The sequence below is a fragment of the Podarcis liolepis genome, assembly GCF_965112155.1.
Source record: "Podarcis liolepis genome assembly, chromosome: 3".
Classification (NCBI taxonomy): domain Eukaryota; kingdom Metazoa; phylum Chordata; class Lepidosauria; order Squamata; family Lacertidae; genus Podarcis; species Podarcis liolepis.
In genome coordinates this window covers 41,763,292-41,782,480 of record NC_139557.1, presented here as the reverse complement: position 1 = coordinate 41,782,480, position 19,189 = coordinate 41,763,292, and the positions used below count along the sequence as shown (strand labels likewise).

Below are 19,189 nucleotides of genomic sequence, written 5' to 3'. Positions count from 1 at the left end.
TTGTTTGTGTAGATAGGAAGCCACCTTCTTTCTCATGCCACCCTTGACAAGGTGGCACTGGCCATGCCGTGTGGCGAGTGGTAAGCCAATGTTACCTAGATTTGGTGTTTAATCCTTGAATGTAAATCAGGCCTCTGGAACGATCAAACTTTCCTGAGCAGCAAGAAGCCCCGGGACAGCTACGAAGGGTTTTGTTTCCTTTTGGTCTGAGCACAAGATCTGTAGCATTTTTATAATAATTTATTTTACCTACAAATATGCACATAGAGCATATTGGAAGGAACAGATCTTCCAGCATTGGCTATCAGCACTCCTGATCCTGCTTTAGATACTCAGCCAAACTCTTGCAGCCTCTCTCCCCTAAGGCAAGTAGTAGAACTAGCTCCACTATTTGTGGCCCCCTTCCTCTGGATGAAATGTGTCACTTTCCAAAGTCTGTAAAGGATATCTGGAGTGCACTCCCAGTCATTAAAGAATATTAAACTCCAGTTGTTAAAGTTTCTGAGATTTATAGCAGGCACAAGGAACCTGTGGCTTTCGAGATGTTGTTCGACTACAGTTCCCATCATCCTTGACCATCGGCGATGTCAGCTGGAGCTGATTGGAACTGGAGTCCATCAACATATGGGGGACCACAGGCTCCCCATCCCTGATTCACAGGAATCTGAAAAACCAAACTCACATGTTGTGTTGGTTGGCTGGCTCCTTATATCCTTTCCAGAAAAGAAATGTGTGGTCATTTTGTGTGTGTGTGAGGCGAGAGAAATGCAACCCCTTTTGGAGATGACGGGAAACTGTTTCTCACAGTACATCTATAACGTGCAGAGAACCAGACTTTCAGACATTTTGATAAGATATAGAAGGTAATTTTGACTGAAGCCTATCTGTAGAAATGGCCTCTGGCTTCTTCGGTGTCACATGTTAAGAAGTGGGGAAAGGGGAAAGACGAAGAAATAATTGGTAGCAACTGTGCTAATGCTTGGATTGTCTGAAATTCTTCCCTAGAAACCAGCTCCACCAAAACCTGAGCCTAAGCCAAGAAAAACCACTAAGGTAAAAATTGATTTTAACAGTGGTTTGTTTTTTGTTTTACTGTGCCTACTGGGCACTTTCTCTGTACCGCTGTATTATCTTGCTCAGTCTACCCAACATGAATAGAGGGTTATAACTGTTAATAGTTGCTGAAATCATTACATCTTAAAGTAATTAAAATTAATGTAGGATTAACATAAGAAAAGGCAGCAACTGCGGGTCAATTCTGTGAAACTTTTGCAACAGTAAACAACCTGAGTTGTAGGCTCAAAGCCTGGGATAGTTGTCACATAATGTATTGTTATATGCCCAGATACTAACAACATTCAGAGGTGAAAACACAGTATCTAATTATGGGAAAGGGAATGATGAATCAATTTCTTCAGCTTAGCAAAATTTTAAGTTAGAAGACTATATTGGGCATGAGCTCTGTTCCATGATTGCATGAGCCTGTCTCTGGAAAATAAATTAGCAATAGTTTTTACTTTACATAGTAAGTACCTTGCAGTTCTTCATTGCTGGTGCACCTATACCACATTTTAAATTTTATTTTGTCACGGAAGCCAAAAACACCTAATCCCCACAAGGTGCAAAAATAAAATGGACACTCCGGAGAGTAATTCTGCGCCCCCTCCCTTCCATCAGATTTAAGCCTGATAAGCAGTAGTTTTATAGCCCACTCCACAATCAAAGGAGCCCCAAGAAAAACGATATCCCGCTTCTCTGGAGTCTAGAGCTGTAGCAGTCTCCCAAGTAAGCTGTCAGCCAGTGTCAGCTGAAACCGAAAAGCACAGATATGAGAGGTCTGCTTTGAATGGGCATCCCGCCAGAGCAAGGGACTTTCCGCCTTCCCCTCTTCCCTTTTCATGCACCCTGCACCCTCCCCAAATCTGCTCTGGAGAGTTAGGGGAACCTCTAGAGCAAATGGAGAGGGGAATTCCTGTTGCACAAATGGAAATTGTTGCAGCGATGGGACATAGTACTTTGCGCTACCTTGGGATAAATGCCCAGTACTTCACAGAGGTGGAGCAGCACTAATGTTGTGTATGGTTAGCATGTCAGACTAGGATTGAGGAGGCCTAGTTTCAAATGCTCCCTCAGCCATGAAGCTCACTGGGTGACTTTGGGCCAATCACTACCAGCTTAACTTACCTCACAGGGTTGTGAAGATAAAATGGAGGAAGTGTGTGTTGCCTTGAGTTCCTGGAAATAAAGGTGGGATATAAATAATACCGTCGTGGCAAAATAATTTGTGTTGTTATATTAGCCTGAGATAAAAGAGTAATAGAAGCATTGAAAATAATTGATCGTTTCAAAGGCTGCACACAGTTTGGTAAATCCTAATTAGATAGAGCATGCAGTTGTTTTCCAGCTGTTCTGACTTCAGCCCTGTCTTAAACGCACTTTGCCTTCTGCCTTTTTCTCCCAGGCCAAACATTACTGGACACTTGGCGAGCTGAGTACATATTTGTATATAGCTCTGGAGCCCTGTAAATATATATATAGTCCACCACCACCCCTGCATACAGTGAGGGCTTGGTTTGACCTGAAAGGAGGGGCCCCACCTCTGAGCTGCAATATTTGCAATGGGCTACATTATAGGGCTGGTGTAAGCTACTCTCAGCATAGTCCTCCAACCTGCAATCAAGGCAAAACACTTAACCTGCCCTGCAGGGCTGTTGTACCCTGAAAACCCCCAGCCTATTTATTTTTATTTTTGTGAGCCATCTTGAGTCCTGGTTCCGAGGAAAAGGCAGGAGACAAATTGAAAGAATGAATAAATTACCTGGTTATAGTACATGGTTAAGGGTTTTCTTGCTATGGCCAAATCTGGGACAGGTTGCCTCCCCTTCCAGCGGGCTCTGATAAATGTTCTTTGCAAGTTTTGACCTTGCCTTCTAGAAAAGGAAGTGATCATTTCTTGCAAGCTCCACTCTCCACTGACCTTAAGAACAGTTACAGGAAGTCCAGTGTTCCAATCTCCACAAATCCAATGCAAGTCATTGAGGTTCTCCAGCTAGAGACATGCGTGCTCAGTGAGTTAGAGAGCATGGAGAAGTTCTGCATGCGTCAGGCTCCTCCCCTCCCTGCTTTTCCTAGCGAGAAGCCTTTGTGCCCCCACATCACAAGAGAACTAAAGTAATATCACTTCAACTCGATTTAGTGCCTTAATTTATTTATAACAGGCATAGGCAAACTCGGCCCTCCAGATGTTTTTGGACTACAACTCCTACCATCCATAGCTAACAGGACCAGTAGTCAGGGATGATGGGAGTTGTAGTCCCAAAACGTCTGGAGGGCCAAATTTGCCTATGCCTTATTTATAATGTCAACAGGATCAGTCTAGTGTAGAAACAGCTGTCATGCAAGAAGTGGTAGTCTGGATAATTAGTTGTCTGGAGTTTCACCTTCTAGCATATTCCATGTTCTTATTAGCCCGTCCTTAATATATAGGCACTTCCCGAGATGATTGATAGATGATAGGTAAGATTACCTCTCTACTGGAACAGTCCATCAGTTTAAGCCAAAATATTTTCAGTGCACAAGATTAAAATATCTTGTAGGTTTTTTTGGTCGTCTTCCACAGAAGTGGTAAAGGAGGAGGCCTAGTTGACTCGGGTTCCTGCATGCAAACACATGTACGCCAGTCCCATTTCTGGATCGGCATATGCACCTTTCCCCCTTCACACAAAACCTGGTGGGGTATGTTTGTGGAAAGGGATTGTGCATAGGTAGCTCAGCTGGTTAGAGCACGGTGCTAATAATGCCAAGGTTGCTGGTTCGATCCCCATATGGGACAGCTGCCTATTTCTGCATTGCGAGGGGTTAGACTAGATGTTCCTCGGGGTCCCTTCCAACTCTACAATTCTGTGATTCCATGAGAGACCAGGTGCCTGTGCAATGTGCCAAGAGAGCCTCCAGTGATTTATTTCTGATGGGTTTTTGCAGAGCGCTCGCAGTTGCTGGGGAGCTTTCTCGGTTCTATAATGAATCCATCTCCCTCCGTTTGATCTTGTTTTCCAGAAGGAACCCGGAGCAAAGGCCAGCAAAGGTGCTAAGGGGAAGAAGGATGAAAAGCAGGAAGCGGCAAAGGAAGGTACTGCACCGTCTGAAAATGGTGAAAGTAACACTGAAGAGGTACTTTGCGTGCAGAACTCCTGCCGATTCACTCAGTTGTGTTTTGTAATTCGGTTTTTCCAGCCATTGCAAGCATGTTCATAATATTTCTTTTTATTGCCCCGTGATGTTATTACAGATCCGCATCTCTCGCTCCACTGTTAGTGTTTCAGCATCCAGAGGTGCCCCACCCAGAACACTGTCAGTAAAAGGGCAGATTGAAACAGTGAAAGTTCAGGGTACGGTAGAGCAATCTGCATGTGTGCAGTGAATAGAGGCAGATAGTAGTGTGGTGCTTTTCATTGTGAACAATTGAAGCTGGCAGGTAAGGCTTCTCTGGCTTTTGAAAATCAGGAACCAATGAATGTAAGTTTATAGATGTCCTGTCTATATCAATGCAGTGTTTAAAAGTCCGGAACTGGGCTGTACAAATACTGCAAAAGGAAAGATTGCATATTGGTTATGCTGCTTTTTTTAAAAAAAAAAAGACTTACATGTAGTGGTCAGTTACCAAAACCTTCTTTTCCCTTTCCTTTTTTTGCAGGTACAGAGAACTGAATCAGTAGATGACAAGTGCGTGTGAACTGACATGAACATTTGAGGATGATTTTATGTACCTCTAGACAACTTTTAAAAGATATTTTTATCAAGTATTTTGTAAATGCTAATTTTTTAGGACTTAAAATAAGTTGACAAACTGTATATGAACATTTCCCTCCTTCCATACCCACGCTTCTAGAAATCCCCAATGTTGCCAAGTTTTTAAAAAGTATCAGCTTAACATTGGGGGAGGGGAAAAAGTGTTTGTAATGTTGGACCAGCATTCCATATTCTCGCTTTTCAGAAATGTACGTCTTGTGCATATGGTGATGTTTTTACCGTGGGTGTTTGGGTTTTTCTTGCGGTTTTTTCTAGAGCAATAATCCGTGGTGTTTTTGTACTTAAGGTTTATGCGATTTTAATGAAACATGTACAGATAATGGCCACCTGCTGACTCTTTTGGATTCTTTTCATTTGTTGACAATAATGACGTCTCCTTGCCAGCAAATATAACTCCCCAATATTTTCACTAAATCTGAGATATGCTGCCTTATAGATAACTTCGCTCTGGCTGGGAGGATACTAAGCACACTTATTTAGAGGATATGTCCCATTGATTTCACAACTTAATAATTTGGCAATACAGCTCATTGTTTAGAACCAGAGGATTTAAAATACAAAATAATTCCAACTAAGTGGGTTTTGGTGAAAGCCAAAGCGCCGTGTGATCTCCATGGAGCACTCATAATACATGCAGATCTGTGCAAAAAGATATTTAAAGATTCACATACGCAGACTTGCACGGCTTTTGCCGTAAGTAGCCAACCAGCCATACATTGTAGGCTGCCAGGCCTTTCAGAAGCCGTGTCTGCATATGCAAAACCAGAAAGCTTCTTGAGCCCTGGTGGGCTGCCATACATGGCTGGCTGGGTGCAAGGTCTGACATTATAGCACAAGGTCTAAAATGCCCAGCCAGACATGGCCAAACTTGGCCCTCCAGATGTTTTGGGACTACAGCTCCCATCATCCCTAGCTAACAGGACCAGTGGTCAGGGATGATGGGAATTGTAGTCCGAAAAACATATGGAGGGCCAAGTTTGGCCATGCCTGTGAGGGGTCTTTTTCCAGCATTTTTGTTTCCTGCTTCAACGTAAATAGCACTGTAACAGCAGAAGCTGAGCTTTGGAAACTCAATTTCTTTATCGCTTACGAGATGCAGCTTTGATTTCACATCTCCTCTTAACTAAACCCCAGTTCCATGTAAACACTGGAGATTATGCCACTGTAATTTCTGTTATGTTCCTGCTTTTAATCTCTTATTTGGCAATTCCACCTGCTTTATTGGAGGAATGGTGGTCAATGGAGGTTAAACAACATCATGTGGTACCTGGTAGAAAGGATGAAGCTGGAATATATTAAAAGGTCTGGGGCTGTAACGGTGGTGTTAAACAAGCTGAATGATTCCTAGTGCCCATGCTAACACTGCTTTGGTCCATTATAAGCATCTGGTCATCTCCCCCCTCTATTTTTCTCCTTTTTTTTTTTTTTTTTGCCTGGAACTTGAATATTTCTATTGTTTGCAGAGTGGGAAGGGAAAATATTTCTTGTCTTTTCATAACATTTATTTTCATTGCTGTGCTGGTGGCCATAATGTCTAGGAATATATGCATGTTTCAGTCAATAAATGAAGTAATGATCACCTAACCCCTAGTGTCTTTATTTAGGACTGGGCAAAAATGGTGCCACCTGCAGTAGCCTCCTACTTTGAAAAATATCATTTCAATTCAGTTGGTTTAGCTCCTCTATTATACACACACATTACAGTAATGGAGGCAGGCAACACCTAACAAGTGCATCTTGTGTTGATGTATAAGAATAAAGTGACATACAAAAGCTTCAGAACATGTTTATATGCAAATGCATTATTATATTTTCATTAATCCTCACCAGATCACAGTGCATTGGATTGGTTTTTAAACAAAACCCAGCTGTTTCCTTTAATAGAGAATGTCCTACCTAAGCATACACAATTGCCCTGTGATTTGCTTCCTGCCGTGAAGCTCTATCGACTTCGTTATTTAGCTGCTCTCACCAGAGTTTGACTCTCTTAACACACGCACACTAATGAATTTCTTTGCAACATCCCTTTGATGTAGGAAGGTATTATTATCTTCCATCTTACAGATAGGTAATTAAGACACAAGAGATTTATTGCCCAGCCCTTAATGCTGTTCTACCGACTGAAAATGGAGTGAGCAGAGATTGCCTTGACCAAGAGTTTGGGAAGGTATTCATGTGCTGGACAAATTAGGAATTAAATCTAGTCAGAAATCATAGCCTTCTAACCTTTTTGTGTCTCTGCTTTAATTTAGCTTAGAGCAGGTATGTTCCAAACGGGTTATTTTCCCCCCAGCAAGTCCATCTGGATTGCAGGAACCAAATGCTTCAGCTGTGAAACGCTAACTTAAATGTGCCTGGTGCCTTAAGAGTGCATTCAGTTTGAAATAATATGTAAACCTCATTTAAAGTACTTCCTTTCCTGGAAATGCTATCTTGCCTTGAAGAGAATATGTAGGAGGCAAGGTCAAAGGGAAAGTGATAGGATGTAGTCTGCATGGGTGAATATGTTCTCATCCATGCTTTTCTGCAAAACTTTGCAGTCCCCGTTTATGTTATGTCTGTTATAGCTTCTTCCCTAGATCAACATGATATATTGCTGTTACATAGATTTGTGGTGTGACCACACTTGAAAAACTACAGTTCTGGTCACCACATCTCAGAAAAAGCTATTGCAGAGCTGAAAAATATACAGAGAAGAGCAAGCGAAATTGTGGCTAAAGTGAACTTCCACTATATGGAAAGATTACAACAATTTCGGCTTTTTAGTTTGGAAAAGATACAGGGAAGTTTTTCTCCCTTGGTATTAAAACCGAAGGTCATCCAGTGAAGCCAGATATTGGAAGATTCAGGGAAGACAAAAGGAAATATTTATTTACACAAATCTTTCTTTAAACTGTGTAATTTGCTACCACAAAATGCAGTAATGACTATCAACTTGGATAGCTTTCAAACCATTAAACTTTATTTTGTTTTACACTGTTTAGGTCACTGCAACGTAAGAAGCAGCTCTTGGTGTTTACAGAATCTGAGTAATATTTAATTAAAGGATTTATACCATTAGCAATACTTTCAGGCAATTTAACAAAAGCAAGATATGATACTGAAGTAAAAATAAAGCATAGTTTATATGTTAAAACAGCACTCAGTGACGAAAAGATTGTGCAGCTGGTGTCAAACAAACATGTCTTGAAAGGGAATTTGATAGACTGAGCACCACAACTAACAAGGCCTTCTCTGGGTGCCACCCACCTGATTTCACTAGTAAGGTGAATAAACCTCCCTCTCTAAAGTGGAAAAACATTGTCCATGGGACCATACTACCTAAATAGTGCTGGGAGAAATGAGGAAGAGGATGGGAGCTACCGGTAACCCCCAAGATAAACTGGAGAACCCAGACCTTGGGATTAGGCTCTTAAGAGTGCTAGCTCAACACAACCTAGTAAGAGATGCCTTCCTGAAGGTGTCAGTACCTCCAGGAGCCTCTGATGAATAGCATACAATCAAACATAACTGCATGAGTGCTAGTTAGTGCATGAAGGGATTAAGACTACAGAGCTGGATTCCTAGACTCAACTAGGTCACGCCCCCCTTCTCTGATGAGAGAGAAAGTAAAGCCTTCCCTTCCTGTTCCTTCTCTCTCTATGTCATGTAACTGACCAAGGAAGACTTGCCTAAGCAAGTGCCAGGCTTTGAACATGTGTTTGAAGCTATCTCTCTGTATTTTTGACCCAAGCGTATTCTGCCTGAATTCTCCATTGCTGCTGCTTCAAGAAATGCATGAATTTGACCTTTGGAACATTTTGTAAGTAAAGCGTTTAAAACTTATTTAGCAGTGTGTGGGCTGTTCATTGCAAGAGGGGTAGAAATAGGAGCACTGTTTCCAAGCGGACTGAACGGGATAAAAGGGTCTAACAACCTATATTTACAGTTTAAACTCACAAAAGTTTAGCAGCAGTAAACTCTGCTACTGCCCCATGTTTTGAATTGAGGCACCCAACCGATGCATTGATTATATTATTCACCCCACACACGTGGGTCGCAGGGATTCATATTTTTCCTTCCAAAGATAACAAATCTAATATATTTGAATTGAAACAAGGTGTAAATTGTACTTGGAGCAGACTCGTTTAAATTAAAGGGGTTTTAGTTAATCACGAATGTCCAAAGTCCTACTAATCCACACCGGATTCAATCCATTGTGAGTAAGGAAACATTATTGATATCAGCTTTTCAAACAAATAAGATTTAGTGGCTGTGTTTCAATGTACTATGAAACGATACTATGTGTAAGGGACAGAGCTGGAAATTGTCAGTGCTTTTTCTGGGACTAGGGTTTACAGTATTCTGTAGACGTAATATGTATACACAATATTTTGTTGCACGGGAAATGAAGAAAGCTGCTGTTTGCTCATCCCCACCCTGCTTCCCAAATCCCTGGCTGTGGTGTTATGGGAACATGAACACACCAGACCCGCACCCTATCAGCTGCCTTCCTAATAAGGGAGCAGGTGCTGTTTATCTGCCTTCGCTTTTGTATCTCTGCTTTCCTGTCTGAAATAAGTCTCTAGCCAGACACATTAGTGTTTTTACCCTGGAACTCCCTAGGGAATAGAAGTTTTGAGTGTGACTGCTTCCTCATCGATGGTATAGCCTATTTTTAACTTAATGAAAGATGGACAAACATAAGAAACAAAAAACACGGCAGCTTTTTTGTGTGTGCTGAGTAGAGTCTGCCTTTCCACTTGCTTCTGTTTCAAAGTATTGCTTAGGTGTACATAGATGCCTCTTCTTAGGGTATGTCCTTCAGACCAGCTGTTTTGTATGTTACCATCCTAATCTTCAACCATTATCAGACTTTTCTAATTTTTTAAACAAGATTTTAAGTAGGGACTCACGCCAACAGAGTTGTGTCAATATCAACCTTGTCCCTCTCACTCCCTCTCTTTGAAAATCATGGTTCAGGAGAGGAAAAAGTGAAAACCAATTAATACATACTTTACAAGTGGCTTCAGACTAAAGGAAGCAATCTACTTTGCTGCTGGTCCACTCATATTGCACCATCCTCTCCTGCTGCTTACTGGTAAAATACGCATTTGCACATCCTTGACCTGCTACACACATATGACTGAGCACCCTGTGACTGGGCTGTGCTTCCCATGGAAATGCATGGAGGTATTAAGGACGCAGGTTCTTCATTTCTGGACTTCTGTTAACAGAACACGGGGGTCCTGATCCCTGTGTTACATATAACAGCTTTCCCCTTTGGAGAAGACTGCACAATAGGTCCAAACCCCCTGCTGGCTTTCCAATTGCGTAGCCCAGAGCTTTCCAAACTGTGTTTTGCAACATGTCAGTGTGTTGGCTGCAGTTTGTAGGCGCGTCGTGTGAATGCTCCCTGTGCTCCTCCTGGAGCTGGAAATGGGTTAGTTTAACCTCGGGTTTGCTAGTAAAACTGAATTACTACGTGGCTAAATGATGCATGTATAAAAAGTGTGTTACCAACATGAAAAGTTTGGAAAGCTGATGTAGGCCCTCTGTTGCCCCTGCCATTTTACATGAGCTATTTACAACAAAATTGATTCCTCCATTGCATGTCCTTTTTTCTGATTTTGCCCTGCTAGTGCTAGTAGTTCTTTAAACATCGAAAGAGGAACTTCAAATAACAATGTACAAAATGTGACTGATTTGGGACACCTAAAATGTTACGATTTACAATTTTTTGCACAACTGTTAGATTCTATCACATTTGTAAACACAAATTGAGGCAAGTACAGTTCTTGAAACCAGAAGTTCCAGAAAACCTTTCTCTGACCTTGACTTTCTTGAGAAGTCTGTTTAGTCAAGTAGGTTTTTATATTATTTTGTTAATAAGTAATTTAATATATTTTTCATATTTTAAAAGGAAAAAAACATTTAAGGATTCAAAACTATTTGAAAACATAGTTTTATTGCAGAATGATGTGCACCAGTAGCCTGGACAATTTCTGACTTTGAATACACATGATAAAGCCTCCTTATTGCAGAAGACCAGTGTCAGGTAATTTGGATCCTACTATAAATGATGGATTCTAGAAAACTCATTCTGATATGTGATTTTGAAGCTGAGTATTATGAAAAGCTGTACTCTAAAGGTTAGATAGCAGGGGAATCTATACTTCTGCGTCACAGACACTGGAAATGGCAGAATCTTGTAATGTGTATTCTTAACTAGAAATCAAGAAAAATCACAGCTTCTTGTTACCAAGATTGAAAGTGCAGCAATGGAAAGTGAAGTAAATCACAATTTTCTGGATCCAACAGGGTAGCTTAAGTATGTCATGGAGCAGCTGATCAACATTACATAATTCTGAGTATGATCTCCAAAACAGACAAGATAACTTTTGTCTTCTGCTTTGAAATGCCGTAGAGTCCCTATGCAGCTCAGGTGGTTAGAAACCATTCTGCCCCTCTCCTGCCCCCAAAATCCCCTTGTACCTTAAAAAAAGAAGTTGTTGCCTGTTTATCACAAAACCAAGCTAGGTGGTATCACAAAACACAACTGAAAAATGAACTGTCTAGTTGCTTGCCATTCCTTAGTGTATAGGAGGCGAGGGCTGATCTGTGAAGGAGGCAGGCTAGATGCTGGACTCCAAACCCCTACTGACCTTTTCCTGGCCTGATACCTTGGGTTACAGACGCTTCAGGTTACAGACTCTGCTAACCCAGAAATAGTACCTTGGGTTAAGAACTTTGCTTCATGATGAGAACAGAAATCGCCCTGCAGCAGCGTGGCGGCGGCGGGAGGCCCCATTAGTTAAAGTGGTACCTCAGGTTAAGAACGGACCTCCAGAACGAATTACGTTCTTAACCCGAGGTACCACCGTACTGATTGTCCTTGCTGTAGGATGGCAACTAGAGCGGAGGTTGTAGTAGTTGCAGACAGTAGCAAGTTGGATATGTAGTGTGGATGCGGCTTGAAAAGGAGATACATTTTCGGGTTTAGAATAGTGGGCTATGGCTGCACTAAGAATGGATAGATTACTCCGTAGCAAAAAATTAACACGGTCAATAGAATTTTGAACAGCTGAGGTCATACTAATCCTTTTGTATATCTGCAAACAAAATACCCAGGGGATTAAATATTGAATGAAGACAAACCTTTGCAGTTCTAGATTCCCTCTCTTTCTGCTACCTGAAATTTGCTGTCAGAATTTGAGCGCCCCGTTTTATTTTTCAACAAACCATGTAGTTGATGCTTGTGTGTAGTTAGTGAGAGTTATTTAAGGCCAGTGAAGAAGAGAAGAAGAGTTTGGATTTGATATCCCGCTTTATCACTACCCTAAGGAGTCTCAAACCAGCTAACATTCTCCTTTCCCTTCCTCTTCCACAACAAACACTCTGTGAGGTGAGTGAGGCTGAGAGACTTCAGAAAAGTGTGACTAGCTCAAGATCACCCAGCAGTTGCAGGTGGAGGAGCGGGGAATCGAACCTGGTTTACCAGATTACAAGACTACCGCTCTTAACCACTACATATTTAGAAGAACAACTAATAGTACACAAACGGTCCCTTTATACTTTGCTGTGAAAATGCATGACATTATATCAAAGTTTGGACGCAGGTGGCACTGTGGTCTAAACCACTGAGACTCTTGGGCTTGCCGATCAGAAGGTAGGCAGTTCGAATCTCCATGACGGGTTGAGCTCCCGTTGCTCGGTCCCAGCTCCTGCCAACCTAGCAGTTCGAAAGCATGCCAAAAAGTGCAAGCAGATAACTAGGTACACTCCGGTGGGAAGGTAAACGACATTTCCATGCGCTGCTCTGGTTTCGGTGTTCCGTTGCGCCAGAAGCGGCTTAGTCATGCTGGCCACATGACCCGGAGAAACTGCGGATAAACGCCGGCTCCCTCGGCCTATAAAGCGAGATGAGCGCCACAACCCCAGAGTTGTCTGCGATTGGACTTAACTGTCAGGGGTCCTTTACCTTTTTATATCAAAGTTTACCAGGCTTGTGTGTTGAGCACACTGCTTTATGGTAGTGAGATGTGCTGCCGCTTTGCCGGTGAGTCTTGGGGAGGACCGCTCCCCCTGCAAGCCCACTCTCCACCTTGGGCCTGGGGGCGGGCCCCTTACTCCACCTCAGCACACAAGGCTCCAAGGAGGCCTCGGGACATCGCTGCTGCCGCTTTGCCGGTGAGTCTTGGGGAGGACCGCTCCCCCTGCAAGCCCATCCTCCATCTTGGGCCTGGGGGCGGGCCCCATACTCCACCTCAGCATATAAGGCTCCAAGGAGGCCTCGGGACATCGCTGCTGCCGCTTTGCCGGTGAGTCTTGGGGAGGACCGCTCCCCCTGCAAGCCCATCCTCCATCTTGGGCCTGGGGGCGGGCCCCTTACTCCACCTCAGCACACAAGGCTCCAAGGAGGCCTCGGGACATCGCTGCTGCCGCTTTGCCGGTGAGTCTTGGGGAGGACCGCTCCCCCTGCAAGCCCATCCTCCACCTTGGGCCTGGGGGCGGGCCCCAGACTCCACCTCAGCATATAAGGCTCCAAGGAGGCCTCGGGACATCGCTGCTGCCGCTTTGCCGGTGAGTCTTGGGGAGGACCGCTCCCCCTGCAAGCCCACTCTCCACCTTGGGCCTGGGGGCGGGCCCCTTACTCCACCTCAGCACACAAGGCTCCAAGGAGGCCTCGGGACATCGCTGCTGCCGCTTTGCCGGTGAGTCTTGGGGAGGACCGCTCCCCCTGCAAGCCCATTCTCCACCTTGGGCCTGGGGGCGGGCCCCAGACTCCACCTCAGCACACAAGGCTCCAAGGAGGCCTCGGGACATCACTGCTGTTGTTCTGCCAGTGAGTCTTGGGGAGGACCGCTCCCCCTGCAAGCCCATTCTCCACCTTGGGCCTGGGAGCGGGCCCCAGACTCCACCTCAGCATATAAGGCTCCAAGGAGGCCTCGGGACATCGCTGCTGCCGCTTTGCCGGTGAGTCTTGGGGAGGACCGCTCCCCCTGCAAGCCCACTCCCCACCTTGGGCTTGGGGGCGGCCCCCATACTCACCACCGCCACAACTCTAAGGACACTGCTGCTGTGGCAGCAAATGTTTAAGCGTGTTATATATTTTAAAATGTTTTAAAGGGGTTTTACTTTTTATTTTGTTGTACCACCAGAAACGGTGGTTTTTTATCCATGTATTTTTATTTTGTTTTGTTTTATTTTGGGTTGGGGTGGGATGGTTTGTTGAGTGGGGTGGGGATTGGTTTTGTTTCGGTGTATTTTTTGTTGCTTTTATATTCTGTAAATGGAGGCGAGTATGAGGCTTGGGATTCCTACTGTGGAGGGGCGAGGGAGGTATGGCGGTGGGGGCAGATGGCATAGGCGAAGGGGATCGAGATACGGATATGCTCGTACCCCTTCCAATCTGCGCCCCATCCCGAGAGACGAGGGTAGGGTGAGAAAGGATTACTCACCTCCGTCACTGGTGTTGTGCAATGCCAGGTCTATAGGCAATAAAACCGCCACCCTGCGAGATTTCATCATCTCGCAGGGGGTCGACCTGGCTTGTGTGACGGAGACCTGGGTGCGCGAAGGGGTAACTGTTACCTTACGAGAGATGGCGCCCCCGGGTTTCTCCGTCCTCCACCAGTCACGGACTGTGGGCCGGGGGGGAGGGGTGGCATTATTAATCCGGGAAGATTGTTCTTTCAGGGCTCTACCACCGCCATCGATCCCCGGCATTGAATGTGTTGGCCTAGTGTGGGGCTCCGAGGTGAGCTTGGCTGTCTGGCTGGTGTACCGGCCACCTAGCGCACCAGCAGCCACCCTGTCAGGCCTGCTGGAGGCGGTGGCCGGCTGGGCCTTGGAGTTCCCTAACCTATTGGTATTGGGGGACTTCAACATCCATGCCGATGCCACTCCCTCCTCACAGGCTCTGGACCTGGTGTCTTCCATGGCGACACTAGGGCTCTCCCAGTTTGTTTCGGGCCCCACACATCAAGCAGGCCACACGCTGGATCTGATCTTTGGCGTTGGTATAGATGTGATCATGTCTCCTTCGATGAAGGTGCCATGGTCTGATCACTACGCTCTGAAAGCCAGGATTGATGTTCCACCCCCACCCTGCTTAGGTGGTGAGCCGATTTGGGCTCGCCCGCGGAGGCTGATGGACCCTGATAGATTCCGCCAAGCCTTGCGGGACCTTGCTCCCCCTGGCGACTCATTGACTGAGCTTGTTGAGGGCTGGAATACCCAGCTCCTGGCAGCCATCAATGAGATCGCACCTAAGCGCCCTCTGCGACCCCGCAGAAACCGGGCTCCCTGGTTTACTGAGGAGCTCCGGAAAATGAAGCGGGACCTCAGACGGCTAGAGCGAGTATGGCGGGGTGCCCGTGACGGAGCCTCAAGAACATCTTATAGGGTTTTTATGAAAACCTACGAGATGGCAGTGAAGGCCGCTAAGAAGTCCTACTTCTCGGCCTCCATTGCATCCGCTAGCTCTCGCCCGGCACAATTATTTAGTATAATTCGGTCTTTAACGTCCCTCGAAGGACAGCCAAATTTAAATAACAATTCGACACACAGCTGTGAGGCATTTGCGAGCTTTTTTGCGGAGAAGGTCCTGTCGCTCCGCCATGACCTCCCTGCCAATTTGGATACAATAAAGGAACTGGAGGCCCCTCGACTGTCCTCGGGTCCAGTACTGGACCACTTTGACCGGATATCCCCAGCCGATGTGGACAGACTCCTCCGAGCTGGAAAGCCCACCACTTGTCCTCTCGACCCGTGCCCGTCTTGGCTGATTAGAGCATGTCCAGACGAGGTGCGGGCCCCCCTGGGGGATATCATCAATTTGTCCCTTGGCACCGGGACATTCCCAGGGGAATTGAAGGAGGCAGTGGTGCGTCCACTCTTAAAGAAAACATCATTAGATCCCTTAGATCTATCCAATTACCGCCCAGTTTCGAATCTTCCATTCCTGGGTAAGGTGATTGAGAGAGCGGTTGCTGAACAGCTTGGTAGGTTTCTGGATGAAACATCGGCTCTGGATCCATTCCAGTCCGGCTTCCGCGCTGGTCATGGGACCGAGACGGCTCTGGTCGCCCTAACAGATGATCTTCGTAGACAGCTGGATCGAGGTGGGTCGGGGCTGCTGATTCTTCTAGATCTGTCAGCAGCTTTCGACATGGTCGATCACGAACTTCTGGACCACCGCCTCGCCGACGTGGGGATCCAGGGCACAGTCCTTCAATGGCTGCGCTCGTTTCTCTCTGGTCGGGGACAGAGGGTGGCGCTTGGGGGGGAACTGTCATCCCGCCACTCCTTGGTGTGTGGAGTGCCTCAGGGTGCGATTCTCTCCCCGATGCTTTTTAACATCTTTATGCGCCCCCTCGCCCAGCTTGTCCGGAGTTTTGGGCTGGGCTGCCATCAGTATGCTGATGACACCCAACTCTATCTGTTGATGGATGGCCATCCTGACTCGGCCCCAGACACACTGATCAGATGCTTGGAAGCTGTGGCTGGATGGTTACGTGGGAGCCGGTTGAAGTTAAATCCTTCGAAGACAGAGGTCCTCTGGCTGGGACGGGACGATATGGGATTGAGGGGGCAACTCCCATCTCTTGCGGGGGTGCAATTAGTGCCAGCACCGTCCGTCAAGAGTTTGGGTGTAATCTTCGATACCTCCCTCTCTATGGAGGCGCAGATTACAGCTATAACAAAGGCGGCATTTTTTCATCTCCGCCAAGCTAAGCAGTTGGCCCCTTACCTCTCTCGCCCTGACCTAGCCACTGTGATCCACGCGACGGTCACCTCCAGATTGGATTATTGTAACTCGCTCTACGTGGGGCTGCCCTTGAGACTGACCCAGAAACTCCAGCGGGTGCAGAATGCCGCAGCGAGACTCCTTACGGGGTCCTCGCTGCGAGATCACATTCATCCGGTGCTATACCAGCTGCACTGGCTCCCGGTGGAGTACAGGGTCAGGTTTAAGGTGCTGGTTCTAACCTTCAAAGCCCTATACGGCCTAGGACCCTCGTATCTACGGGACCGCCTCTCCTGGTATGCCCCACAGAGGAACTTACGGTCCTCAAATAAAAACATCTTGAAGGTCCCAGGCCTCAGAGAGGTTAGGTTGGCCTCAACTAGAGCCAGGGCTTTTTCGGCTGCGGCTCCAACCTGGTGGAACGCTCTGTCACAAGAGACAAGGGCCCTGCAGGACTTGACATCTTTCCGCAGGGCCTGCAAGACAGAGCTGTTCCACCAGGCCTTTGGTTGGGGCACAGCCTGACTCCCTCCTTTGGCAATCTTTACAGTACTTTAGTTTATGGTTGCCATCAATTCTGATTTTAATTAATTCTTATGATGTTTTTATAATGTTGCACTATTTTAGTGTTGTCAGCCGCCCTGAGCCCGGCTTCGGCTGGGGAGGGCGGGATATAAATAAAATTTATTATTATTATTATTATTTATTAACATAACACCCACCAGGAGCGATGCCTTAATGCCTTCTGTTAAGTTGTGGGCGAACATAGCAGACGACACAGCGATTCTTCAAACAGCTCTTCTTTATTCAGATGTCAGAACAGAACTAAGCTGAGGGGCTCAGTCAGCCTGCTTATATAGAGCTCCAGAACAATGTAACTGTTGCCATTTTCTAAAACTATCCAATCACTGAACATCACTTTTCGATCCTTCATTTGCATACAAACTATCTGCAGTATCCCCCTGCTGGCCCAGGGTGAGAACTTCAGTACATAACACCTTCCTCGTGCACTTCATCAGGAAGATTTTGGGCATCAAGTAGCAGGACAATCTGAAACAAAGATGTGTTCTCCCAAGCCCACATTCCCAGATGTTTGCATTTCATCTCTGCTTGCTTGGTCATGTCCACAGAATGGAAGATTGCAGGATTCCCACAAACATGCTCTACGGGGAGCTGGCTTCAGGTACCAGACCTATTGGCAGACCAACTCCGATGTCTGCAAATGTGACATGAAGGCTAGAACCTTAATTCCATCGCGTGGGAATCCCTTGTAGATGACCGCAGAGTCTGGTGACAATCAGCCAGGTTGTGTAAACAAAGCAGTAACCAGAGAAGGAATGACCACTGGGAGGAGCGCAGAAAGAAAAAACGCCATGGTACACATGCATCAGCAGAACCGGACACCTTCATTTGCCCCAGCTGCAACAAAACATGTCTCTCCTTTATTGGTCTCTACAGCCACAGCAGGTGGATAATAGCTTGACTTCACCCCCAAAGGCACACTCCTCCACTGTCTCCGGAGACAGAAGGATGCCAGCAATATCAGTTTACTTCTGCTGTTTTTACTTTATTTATATTCTACAACAGCAATGCCTTTTCTTTTACAGCTCCATATTTCACCCATATGGTGAAATGAGATTCATTATGAGTTTTTACATATCATTTTTTCAGTTGAACCTTTAATAATTTTTAAAATGTAACTATTACTTTATTGGCATTTAATTAGAGGGAAATGGAAAACGCAATCAAAGCTGGTATACCTATAGCATACTACAATGTAAAAGAAAACTCTATTTTACATTAAGCTAAAGTACCCTAATTTAAGTTGAATAAACACTTCCTTTGCACATTTACTTGGAAGCAGATCCTACTGAAATTAATGGGGCTTTCTTCTGAGTAATTAGGTTTATGTTTGGATACAAATCCCATTGACGAGTCATCCAGCTTAAGTTCTTATTAACAGTAGTAACTAAACGTGTCACTGGTTTATGTAGACTGCATTAAAAAACTACCACCATCCCTTTTTCAAGGGCTGCATCACCAGTCCTACAGTCCTCATTTTGTTTCTTCTTCAAATGAAATGGTTAATCTCTGAGCAGCAACGTGCATAGGTCACTAAGCCAGGGGTCTGCAACCTTTAAGACAAAAAGAGCCACTTGGACCTGTTTCCGAAGAAAAAAACACATGGGAGCCGCAAAACCATTGCAACATTTAAAGCATGCACGCCGCTGCCCTCCGATCTGACAGCGGGCGGGAAGGTGACGTCGGGACGGTGCGTGACTAACGCACGCACCGCCCCCATGCGACATCACAGCCAGTACAGCGCCCGCCACAGTGGGGAGTGTCGGGGCGCACAATGCGCCTCCTCCCCTCGCTAGTATCCGTCCCGGAGCCGCGGCAAAGTTGTAAAAGAGCCACATGCGGCTCCGGAGCCGCGGGTTGCAGACCCCTGCACTAAGCAGTACGGCAGGCTTCTACATATGATTTCATCAAAAGGCAGGGTAGAAATTTTGCTTAAGTATTCTTCAGCTGTTCAGAACTGTTTGTTTCCATTACGATGAAATGATAGCTTAAAAGTAGTGTAGTGTTTGTGTTCAGTTTATTTCCCAAAAGCTACCTTCCATTTAGCAGAATATAATTTCTTATATA

At 45.5% G+C, this 19,189-nt stretch overlaps 1 protein-coding gene and 2 long non-coding RNA genes across 10 annotated transcripts in view; 1 reads left to right on the top strand and 2 right to left on the bottom strand.

Annotated features, from left to right (window-relative positions):
- The window catches only part of HMGN3 (high mobility group nucleosomal binding domain 3), a 29,704-nt gene extending 23,311 nt beyond the window's left edge, over window positions 1-6,393 (top strand). For 2 of the 7 annotated variants that reach the window (XM_083497435.1, XM_083497434.1), the window contains exons 4-7: window positions 1,006-1,053; window positions 4,057-4,170; window positions 4,289-4,388; window positions 4,694-6,393. In XM_083497435.1, the coding sequence (XP_083353561.1) occupies window positions 1,006-1,053; window positions 4,057-4,170; window positions 4,289-4,388; window positions 4,694-4,707 (276 nt within the window). In that variant the 3' untranslated portion in view covers window positions 4,708-6,393. Of the gene's footprint in view, window positions 1-1,005; window positions 1,054-4,056; window positions 4,171-4,288 lie in introns of all 7 variants that reach the window. The other 5 variants (XM_083497437.1, XM_083497436.1, XM_083497433.1 and 2 more) reach the window with 3 other exon arrangements.
- Window positions 1-19,189, bottom strand: part of LOC310704238 — a 35,662-nt gene that overhangs the window by 3,272 nt on the left and 13,201 nt on the right. The window contains exon 3 of one of the 2 annotated variants that reach the window (XR_014524667.1): window positions 2,185-2,235. The exons of the other annotated variant lie outside the window; for it this stretch is intronic. This is a non-coding gene — a long non-coding RNA (uncharacterized lncRNA). The remainder of the gene's footprint in view (window positions 1-2,184; window positions 2,236-19,189) is intronic. 2 annotated transcript variants of the gene reach the window in all.
- Window positions 12,580-18,178, bottom strand: LOC310702373. Its single transcript, XR_014523478.1, has 3 exons — window positions 17,539-18,178; window positions 17,252-17,282; window positions 12,580-12,839 (listed from the first exon to the last, which is right to left on the bottom strand). It is a non-coding gene; the product is annotated as an uncharacterized lncRNA (long non-coding RNA).